This window comes from Podarcis liolepis (assembly GCF_965112155.1).
Source record: "Podarcis liolepis genome assembly, chromosome: Z".
NCBI lineage: Eukaryota > Metazoa > Chordata > Lepidosauria > Squamata > Lacertidae > Podarcis > Podarcis liolepis.
In genome coordinates this window covers 10434145-10445636 of record NC_139570.1, presented here as the reverse complement: position 1 = coordinate 10445636, position 11492 = coordinate 10434145, and the positions used below count along the sequence as shown (strand labels likewise).

The following is an 11492-nucleotide window of genomic DNA, read 5'->3' as shown; positions in this document are numbered from 1 at the left end:
AGTGGGGCAGAGCCCAAAAGCGTACACCCCTTTCACCTCTCTCTTTGTGATACCACTCCCTTCACCCCACCCTATTTCTGACACCCCTTCTCCTTGCCCAGGGGAGGTTTAGATTGCTCTTGCCAGCTGTCTCAGCTGACCACTTGCTTTTGCAATTAGGCCAGCAGCCTCAGGGGTGCAAGTTGCCCACTTCTGTTTTAAAGTGTCATGTAGGCACTGATGATACTACAGAATTTGGCCCCCCAAGGAGGAGTGGTGGGAAGCAGCTTAGACTGGTTGTTGCAACAATTAGAAAAATTCATGGACGATAAAGCTTTCAGTGGTTACTAGCTGCAAGGGCCGTGTTCTACCTCCATTGTCGGAGGCAATACATCTCTGAATATATTGCCTCCGACGATGTATCCAGAGCGCTGTTGTTCTCAGATTCTGCTTGCAGGCTTCCCAGAGGCATTTAGCTTGCTTCTGTGAAAAGAGGATGCTGGACTAGATGGGGCCTGATCCAGCAGGCTCTTCTTTCCCCTCTGAATGTATATATTGCTCAGTTGAACAGAAGAAGTTTGGATAACTGGGTCCATAGCTCTATCGATAGAGCATGAAACTCTTAATCTAAGGATCATGGATTTGAGCCCCACACTTTGAGCACTGCAGGTTGCTGGAGTGGATGATCCTTGTGGCCCCTTCCAACTCTATGCCAAGGATCCCGTGCAACAGTGACACTACGGCCTGGCCAACAGTCCCCCCAGTTCCCCACAATAATTAATAAAGGCCTTGACCCTTAAGAAAGAAGGACATTTTCGCTGGCCAGGTTTAATTCAAATCCATCAAACCTCCTTTGGGGAAGTTTCTCTGGTAGGGTGGAAGGAGAAAGAACTTGCCCATGTGAAGACCACCTGGTGGAAACCCTCACACATATGTTTTTCAATTGTAAACTATATGCTGATCTCCACCAGCAATTTCTAAATCAACTCTGTATCCCCATATGGAAACCAGAGTCAGAGGTCATACATTTTCTATTACTGGCGAATGATCAGGAGCTCACCAAGTTAGTGGCTAAATATCTATATTTGGTTTTTTGTCGTTGAAATACACTGCAGACGTCTGATCTCCCTGGAGATGTGAGGATAGACTGCTCTGCCTCCTTTCTTTTAGCAAATGTTTTGTGCCACTGGGGAAGTGGTAATTCTGTATTGATTTGTTTTGTATGTTTGTATGTGATGCCAATAAAGGTTTTACGATACGATGCAATATGATAAAGGCCTTGAGTGGAGTTACACAGTTTAGGGATACTTCCCTGCTTCTTCTTCAACAAACTTCAAGTCTCTTTTACTTTCATTGTATGCAGCACATTGCCAACTGCAATTATTCTTTAAGCAAACAAGCAAGCACACGTGCACACACGCACGCAAGCAAGCAAACAAACAAACTGAATTTCATTCCTGACAAATTTCCCTGTTTTTCAGCTAAAGGTCATCTGAAAGGCTACAACACCTTTCCCCACCTGTTTTTCTATGCTGCCTGTAGAGCGGGTTGTGAGCAAATCTCTCACAAACCCTTAGAAATAATTAGTGAGATGAATCAGCACTCTTTCAGAAAGGGCTTTTTCACATCTATAGGAACAGCTATTTTTAAAACGTTTCAATGAATCACGCAAAAGGGCTTATCCAACGAAGATAATGCTATCTTTATGTGTAAAACTTAAAGAAAAAATAACAACAATCTAACAGCTGCTTCTAATACACAGGCGAAAAAAATATTTACAGCCACATTATCAGAAGGGTGACGTTGCAATACATGTGATTACAAAACAGAAGCAACTTCTTTTTGATGGTGTTTCTTGTGCGGTTCTCCTAATGTCTTCAAGCCCCAATAATTTAATCAGAAAGGGTTCAGTCCTGAATTTTCAGAACACTCCTTTTCTCCAGGTCATTCATCTCCTTCAGGATCAGAGCAACATTGTACCTTAATTCTTGGAATTTTCCAGCTGGCACCTGGAACATAAAAATACCCAGAGAGGTCAGGGTACAACATCTCCTTCTGAGAATATATAATAGGCTTGTAGGAGGCCCCTGAATCCTGAACCTATTTAGAGGACAAATCACCAGAGAAGAAATCTGACAGATCACCTGAACATTATGTCCCCCAAATTGAAATGACCTAATTAATTGCATTTTTGCAGATCTTAACTAGCCCACAAAAATTTCCTGCCCAACATGACTACAAAGGGAGACAGCAACTTTCATTTCCTAGCCACTTTGAGCCTCCTTCAATTCTGTACCCATGCATCTGGGAGTAAGCGCTTCAGAACTCAGTGGATTTACTCCCAAGTATTTATTTACAAATTGCAAAGCTTTCTTATCTGCCCTGTAAGATCTGAGGGCTAGTTTTGACAATATGCAATTACAGAAAATGAAATTATAAGAACAAGTCAACAGCATTACAATGATAAAACACATAAATCCATTCCAAACACAACAGAACAGTATAAATTCAGCAAAAGCAGCAGGTCCCACAAAACGCACTACTTTAATCGTCAAAGGCCAGGGACAAAAAGGTGAGACGTCAGCATCTGTCAGAAGCTGCATAACGACGGTGCCAGATAGGAAGGCAGTTGTACAATTTAGAGGCTGCCACAGAGAATGCCTTTTCCCAGGCTGTCATTCTCTGCAATTCTGAGGATGCGGGATCTACCAAGAGAGTTCTCTCCTCTGCAGATAATAATAACGTTCAACCAGTACACATGTACAGGATTTTGCCATTAAGTCTGTCATCAAAACTGATTATCAACAGCAGATCTAACTGTTAGATTTATTAGCAGCAGCCTTGCACTTGTTACTCAGGAACTCAAAAGATACCAAAATATTGGGGCAGTTTTGAAGTCAGCGGTTAAAATCAGTTTTGAAATATTTAGCTTGCCATCTTGATTGAAAATGGCATCCTGCTATATCCAAACATAGGTGAAACCCTGCTCCTCAGGAATAATCACCCAAAATGTGCTAATGATATCTTAAAAGGTGTCCGAATGCACAACTTTCCAAAATACTTTTTAAAAAACAAACAAACCCAAATGCATTGAAAAACATTGGGGGGAAACTTCTTTCATGTTGCTTTGATGGAACAACCTCCTGAAAACACCCAGAACAAAACAAACAAGCTGGTTGCATAACTTTGTATAAAGAAAAGCCGCAGTTTCAGCAACTTCTGTGTTTTCCCCACCTCCTGGAGAGTACAGGATCCGACCTGGCCACTTAGCACATGAGTATGCTGACTTAGAAAAATGTGATAGCTCAGGATCAATTTCTCTTTCAGCCTGCCAACACCACTAAGGATTTTCCTCATCTATTTGCCAAATCCCTTCATTAGATTCATGAACTAAATGAGAGATAATCTGTGGAAATGACTGCTTATCTCCCTGCTGCCAAACATACAGCTCAGTAGGTAGAGCATGTGACTCTTAATGTAAGGGCTGTGAGTTTGAGCCCCACACTGGGCAAGATTCCTGCACTGCAGGGGGCTGGACTAGATGACCCTCAGGGTCCCTTCCAACTCTACAATTCTATGATTCTATACCAGGGTCTCCCAAGCTTGCATTTCCAGCTGTTTTAGGACTACAGTCCCCACCATCCTTGACCACTGGTCCAGCTAGCTAAGGATGATGGGAGTGGTAGTCCAAAAAACAGCTGGAGACCCAGGTTTAAGACACACTGTTTGATACCAAATCACCTCTCACATCACACACTTCGTACTCCAGATTAAGCTTTGTAGGATCTACATCAGTGCTGGGAAACCTGTGGTCCTCCAGATGTTGCTAGACTTCAACTCCCATCACCCCTGAATGCTGGGGTGTGTGTGTGCTGCTGATAGGGGCAGGATTGCAACAACATCTGGAAGGCCACAGGCTACCCAGCCCTGACCTACATTATGGATTTTCAAATCAAATGCAGGCAAAAAGGAGAACTTGCTCTCTGGAGAATTATTTCTTGTCCGCACCACAACAACTGCATTCCACATTAATTTCTACAGAGCTACAATACTGCCCACTCAGTTCCATGTTGCCCCCACCTTCCAAAAAGGAATGGGGGAGAACTTAAGAGCCCTAATGGATCAGGCTAAAAGCCCACCCAGTTCAGTATCCAGCTCTCACAATGGCCACCAGAAGCCTGGGAGTCCATCAGCAGGATATGGGGGCAACCCAATGTTCTCTGCTTGCAATTTCCAGCAACTGGTATACATGGGCTTGCTAAAACTTGTTGCTTAAACATGAAGGCAGCCTTGCAGGAACCACTCTGAGAAAGAGGTGTGAACCACTAGCAGGGCCCCCCTTTCAAGAAGGCACCATTTGTGTGGGCAAGCACCTCTCCATGGCCGCTGCACTTTACAACCCTGCAATTCTCTGTAAAAGCAGAGCGGCGGCCCTAGAAAGGTTTGAAGACCAAAGCTTAGTGTGAATTTACAAGGCCGTGCACCATAGCTCACTGGGCAGAGCATCTGCTTTGCATCTAGAAGGCTTCAGGTTCCATCCCTGACATCTCCAGGTAAGGCTAGGAGACAACTCTGGAGAGCTGTTGTCAGCCGGCATGCAGGGCTAGATGTACCAGTGGTCTGACTTGGAATAAGCGAGCTTCCTACACTCCTAACTATATCTTGCATCTCAAATGTTCATTAGTTACCGTATTTTTCGCTCTATAGGACACACCGGACCATAGGAGGGGGAGAACAGGAAAAAAAGAAATTCTCCCCCTCTCTGCTCAGCGCCCCTTCAGCGAAGCGGCAGGAGAAACGAAGCCCCTTCCATTTCTCCTCCTGCTTCACTGAAGGGGCGCTGCGCAGAGAGGGAAAACTATGTAGCGCCTTTCCAGCGAAGCGAAGCCTGGAGAACAAGAGGGATCGGTGTGCACCGACCCCTTTCACTCTCCAGGCTTCAGGCGGCTATCCGCAAGCCTCCAGAGTTCTCGCAGGAGGAGTTCTCGCTGCACTCCGAAGACCTGCGGATAGCTGCCTGAAGCCCCCGGAGCGCAACGGGAGTTCCGACTGCGCTCCGGGGGCTTCAGGCGGCTTCAGCAAAAGCAGCGTGAAGCCTCCGGAGTGCGGGGGGAGCTCTCCCTCTGCGCTTCGGAGGCTTCGTGTTGCTATCGCTGAAGCCAAGGAGCCTGCTTTCGCTCCATAGGATGCACACACATTTCCCCTTCATTTTTGGAGGGGGAAAAGTGCGTCCTATAGAGCGAAAAATACGGTATTTGCATATTTAGACGGCTGAGCTGATTAAAGTCTGTTCAGCAGCAGCAGACAATGCTAGGGAAAGCCAGTGTGGCTCCCCTCCCAATGCTGTTGAACTCCCCTAAAACCCCAACCAATGTGGCCAACAAGAACTGCTCTTGGCATCAGTCTGTCTCAAGAGGCAATGGAGCGAGCCTCCTCTCTGGGCAGTGTGTATGGAGGTCCTGGGCTACCCAGACAACAAGACTCTCTTATCAGCCTTGTTGGTGTGCCCCAAAGGAAATCTGAGCAATACATTTGGCACCACCTTGGCTGCAGCAGTTGCCGGAAGGAAGAGTACAAGGCGCCACCCAACCATTTTAGGGACTCCATTCTGGATTTGTGTTGGGTTTACTTCTGAGTCTTTTCTTCTCCCAAAGATGTCCCACAAAGCAGCAGGGATGGATTTTCCCTTGGGGTTTACTCCCGAGGCCTTTCTCATGAATGAGTATAGCAGAGGTTTAGGACCAGAGTTTTCCTTCTCCTAGATGAGCTACCTTCCCAGGCTGACAAACCCCCAAATGCCCCTCACTTCCTTCAACAGCTTATTCAGAAACCACCATCTTGACCATTAGACCCACTACTGGTCTCTTCATCTCAATCTGCTAGAGCCTGTCTTCACATGCAGGGGAATTCCCTAAAGGTTTGAGACCCTTTGGCTACCCTCACTTAGTTTAGCCAGCTAGTTGAAGCAGTTCTCTGAGTTGTGACTGTTGTCACATGCTGACAGTTTCTAGGAGCCTCAGGTGAGAGCTGAGTGCAGGGTGTGGACCAAAGGTGGACAAGCTATCGCAGAAGGAGCATGATGTGTCCCCCGCCAGGGGTGCTACCTTTCCCCTAATACCCCATACACTCCTCAGAAATGGTTGATCAACAACATATGGAGGACCCACACTGACACTTTGTGCTGAATTTCTTCTGAGATGATGAGCTGTGGCTTTTGTTTTTATTAAACAACGCCTGTCACACTACAAATCAATTATTTCCTATTATATAGGAATATAATTCTGGTACCGTATTTTTCGCCCTATAGGACGCACCGTCCCATAAGGCACACCTAGTTTTTTTGGGGGGAAATAAAGGGGGGAAAATTATTTCCCCCCCCCCAGGCGTGGGGCTGGGGCAGCCTGAGCTTCCCCCGACCCCAGCCCCCAAACAGGCAGCTCTCTGCAAGCCGTGGGAGCCCAGCGCTGGCTCCTGCTGCTTGCGGAGAGGTCCGCGAAGCCTGGACGCGCTGAGATCAGCGCGCGCAGGCTTCGGGATGCCGGCAACTCTCCCCAAGCAGCGGGAGCGCTCCCGCTGCTTGCGGAGAGGTCCGCGAAGCCTGGACGCACTGAGCTCAGCGTGCGCAGGCTTCGGGATGCCGGCAACTCTCCCGAAGCAGCGGGAGCGCTCCCGCTGCTTGCGGAGAGGTCCGCGAAGCCTGGACGCACTGATCTCAGCATGCGCAGGCTTCGGCATGCAGGCAACTCTCCGCAAGCAGCGGGAGCGCTCCCGCTGCTTGCAGAGAGGTCCGCGAAGCCTGGAGAGCGAGAGGGGTCGGTGCGCACCGACTGCTCTCGCTCTCCAGGCTTCAGCGAAAGCCTGCATTCGCCCCATAGGACGCACACACATTTCCCCTTCATTTTTGGAGGGGGAAAAGTGCGTCCTATAGGGCGAAAAATACGGTATATTCTGCATTTCCTTTTTGGATGAAATGACCAGGAGATGGTCACAACAACAAATACACTTTGTTTGATTGACTGACTGACTGACTGATGGATGTTCGTAAGTGGCAGGCTTAAGTGTAGTTTCAAGGGAATCTTAAAGATTTTAATTTTTTTTTAAATGCAATTAAATGTAAGCTAGATTAAGGTGAATGCATAAGAAGTGAACTGCTATGAAGATCTGCTCAGAAGGAAGTACCTTAAGCTCAATGGGACGTACTCCCAGGTAAGTATGTATAGGATTGCAACCTAAATGTATGGGAAACAGTAAACACATGAAGCTGCCTTATATGAAGTCAGACCAGTGGTCTATCTAGTTCAGTATTGTCTGCACTGACTGGCAGCAGCTCTCCAAGGTGTCAGATGGATGACATTCCCAGCCCTATCTGGAACTGGACCTGAGACAACTGGCATGATCTATCACTGAGCCAGAGTCCATTCAGTTGGATATTTCAGACTTGTTTGCTTTTCATGTTTCTCTCTGAATCCAGAAGAGATGCATATTTCCATTTTTTCACCCATCAAGCTCAGCCCTTCTTAGGGTCTCCTTCTTGGAGTTTTCCTAAAGCACACAGCCCTTATGCCTCGGCACCGTTGTTTTAACCTCTTAAACCACAGCACTCGCTCAACGAATATTGGAAATAGAGATAACGCAATGCACTCTGAGAGCTTTAATTCATTTTGCAGCCCAGGTCACCCTGTGCCTGATTCTTAAGAGCAGTCTTTCAGAGAACTCCATACAAATCCATGAATATAAATTGCTTCCAAAGGCTTACTAAAATTCCTAGTAAACAGCTATTCACTGCCGTACGAAGAATGTAAAGCAAGCCCACTCTTATTTAGCAATGGCAGTACTTACTTCAAAGCGATGAGCTGACCCGTCAGAGAGCTTTAGTTGCATTAAAATGGATGGCTGCAAAGCACGAGCCAATGAGCTGAAATCAATCACATTATTACCATTAGAGTTGCTAGGGGAACAAGGAAGACGTGGACATGAGTCCTTTACATGAAGTGCAAAACAACAACAACAACAACAACAACAACAAAACCCCCCACAGGCAGTATCTGCTACATTCCAGGGGAATGTGTGCCTTTAAGCTGGACAGGAAACCAGATCCAATTAATGGCCACAAAAGCTGGACTCTACATGTAAGCAAACGTGGGTATATGGATAAAAAATACAATGCAAATTTTCTTAAGATATAACCACTATATGAAAAACACAGGTGTTAGGGCTGTCTTAAGCATATGCAGCACTGGGGTGCAAAGATCCGCCCGGCGCCCCCCCCCCCCAGCCCAGCACAACAAACGAGCCCAAGGCGTTGGCAACTGAGCGAAGCCAGGCGCCTCATGGTATGAGCAGCATGCGCTGGGCAGGCCTCTCCACAGCCCTACATCAATCTCAGGCGCGCAGGAGGGTGGAGCCAGCCAGCCGCCTCAGTGCCTCGCTGGCTCGCTCACCCCCGAACTTACGGTGCAGAGCTGCCCACAGCAGAAGAGCCTGCGGTGCTGCTCCGATGGGTGGCTTCTTCCCCAGACTCCAACTCTCGGGCCCCAGACTCTCGGCCTGGTGCCCCTGAGAGCCTGGCTCCCGGGTGCCCCACACCCTTGGCACCTATGGTTAAGATGGCCCTGACAGGTGTTCTTCCAACCATGCGCTCGTGGAGGAAACTGATTTTATAGAACCATTTCAATGAAGGTCTAGGCCCATTTTGGCAGAGAAACTGCATTTTTCATAGGCCTTTGGCTAATTAAACACTCTACAGCCTTATAAACCCCGTGTGTGTTTGTGTGTGTGTTATTGTTTTGTTTATTGTTAGGCTATGTATTTTTGTGTTTTTATACTGCAAACAGCCTTGCGATACTCCGAGGAAGAGCAGCATATAAGATTTAATAAATAAATAAAATAATTGACGAGCTCTCCACAGTTTAAAGCATGGAACAAGATGTATTCCTGGAGACTATGGTTACGTGCTTAAATAATCATTATTGCTGGTATTGTTTTATTGTTTCTTATGACTTCATCATCCATATACTTCTCCCCCCACCCCCCAATGAAAGAAAAACTGCTGGGGCTGCCCTATCAAAGGCTCAAACAGCTGGACCACTAACACAGTATTACCTACTGTGGCAAGTAACTGCTCTCTTAAGATCTCAGGAGCAAGCCTTTTCTTCTTCCTATCAGAGAAGTTTTTCACTGGAGATGCAAAGGACTGATCTAAGGTCCTTCCACCAAGCCAAAAAAGGTTCCATAACATTATAATCTATCCTATAGTATGTCGTCAGCTGCTTTCAACCTGGTATTCCACCCCCCTCTAAATTCCTTAATTCCCCTAATGCTGGTCCCAGCTAAGTCCCACTCAGAGCAGACCCACTGAAATTAATGTGCATGACTAATTTTGCCCCATTAATTTCAATGGGCCCAGGTTTGGTTGAATGCAACCTCCTGCTCTCTCTCTCTCCCCTAGCAGTAGGATTCATTTCTGAAAGTGTTATGAGCATTGGCAATCCTCAGTAGGGATGCACTCTCAGCAAACTAGCACACAGGAAGTCAACAGGGTGGCAGGGGAGAGCAGTTTTCCACTACAGTGGTATCACGGGTTAAGTACTTAATTCGATCCGGAGGTCCGTATTTAACCTGAAACTGTTCTTAACCTGAAGCACCACTTTAGCTAATGGCGCCTCTTGCTGCTGCCGCGCTGCCGGAGCACGATTTCTGTTCTCATCCTGAAGCAAAGTTCTTAACTATTTCTGGGTTAGCAGAGTCTGTAACCTGAAGAGTATGTAACCTGAAACGTATGTAACCTGAGGTACCACTGCGTTTCTCATTTGCGAAAATTTTTCCATTCCTGAAAATACACTGTTTCATTAAAGCTAATTAGAAACAGGATGATTGCATGATGATATCACTCAAACCGGGCAGTTTCAAAAACAGTAATTCTCTCCACCTGCTACCCTGCAAAACAGCTGAAGGCCACCATCCCCTTACCTAATACACAACCCTGGAAGCAACCTTGAGGCATTATTGTTTGTTCAAGGTTTTCTAGCTAGATGAGAACATCTCTGGCTTAGGTGTTCCTGCTGCTTTGTTTTTAAATTAATCTTTAGTTGTTTTGATGGCTATGCTTGGAAACCACCTTGAGCCTGATATGGAAGGCAATCTGTAAAACAAATTAATGAATTTGTATTTGCAAAAGGGGGCAGCAGGTGAGTTGAAAGGTGTTAAAACTGAAGGAGTTTAAATTTGATTTGATTTGAAACCAAAAGCACACATAATTAAAACATGGAAAATTAGATCTAAATAGAGTTAGGGCATGTGGGGAAACGTTCTGATTGAAAGCTATCAAAACAACAATGACAACCCCACATCAGCTGAGAAAGAAACCCATCTCTCTGAAAACTGGACAAGTACATTATAGGAACCAAACTGAGGGAAGGGCCTTTCTGGAGCCAGCCTTGTTGAACTCCTATACTCCCCCCAGAAGTGGAAAATGAATCACTGTGTGTGCCATTCTGCCAGCCAGTTGGCCTCTACCAAAATTAGAAAAGAAATCAGCAGATGCCAAGAGCTCTATGGCCAAGAATGAACTCTCCCCGTGCCTGTAGGTGAGGCTGTAGCCTGAGGATAAACAGGAAGTTTCTGGGGGAGCTGGCAAGGGATGGAAACCAAGAAGGAAGAAAACCCAAAAATGGAACCCACGTTCTCCAAGGAAGGACTGTTTACACCTCCCAAAACAACTAAGGTGAAGAATATTTAGCTATGTGTTCTCCAGTCTTTCGTTGGTGCACAATATATAATAAAACCCACTGTGATGATAGTACTGTTGACTCCAAATAAATAGAGGGACCCAGATCCCTCAACAGCTCCTGTCAGGTCAGGTTTCTCTACCTAAAGCATGTTCAGCAGATTACCTTGAGACACTGACTTTCCCGCAACTACGTAGAGCCTTTGTTGAACCAAGATCCCAAAAGATGCCTTCAGCATACTTAGAAGGGAGACACCCAGGAATTCCCATTATGGAACACAAATGTATTTGTGGATGCAATCAGGTCGAGGGTATCATGAAAACCTGCTGATTTGCCCCTTATATACAATGCACAACTTTTTTTAATCTGTTCTTAGGCTGATCCCCCTCAGGAAGTGAAAGTCGGACGCTTAGGCTTAACTGATAAAAGATCTACAAATTACAAACGTGGTAGCCAAATTTGCTCTGTTCCAGTTATGTTAGTAAAGGTAAAGGGACCCCTGACCATTAGGTCCAGTCGCAGACGACTCTGGGGTTGCGGCGCTCATCTCGCTTTATTGGCCGAGGGAGCTGGCGTACAGCTTCCGGGTCATGTGGCCAGCATGACTAAGCTGCTTCTGGCAAACCAGAGCAGCGCACGGAAACGCCGTTTACCTTCCCGCCGGAGCGGTACCTATTTATCTACTTGCACTTTGACGTGCTTTTGAACTGCTAGGTTGGCAGGAGCAGGGACCGGGCAACGGGAGCTCACTCCATCGTGGGGATTCGAACCACCGACCTTCCGATC

The 11492-nt window shown here is 46.5% G+C and overlaps 1 protein-coding gene across 1 annotated transcript in view; it reads right to left on the bottom strand.

The window, feature by feature from the left end:
* Positions 1-1657: 1657 nt before the first annotated feature.
* Positions 1658-11492, bottom strand: part of COMMD5 (COMM domain containing 5) — a 55638-nt gene continuing 45803 nt past the window's right edge. Inside the window, exons 6-7 of the mRNA XM_083486617.1 lie at positions 7819-7894; positions 1658-1988 (exon numbers count right to left, since the gene is read on the bottom strand). Of these exons, the coding sequence (XP_083342743.1) occupies positions 1887-1988; positions 7819-7894 (178 nt within the window). The 3' untranslated portion in view covers positions 1658-1886. The remainder of the gene's footprint in view (positions 1989-7818; positions 7895-11492) is intronic.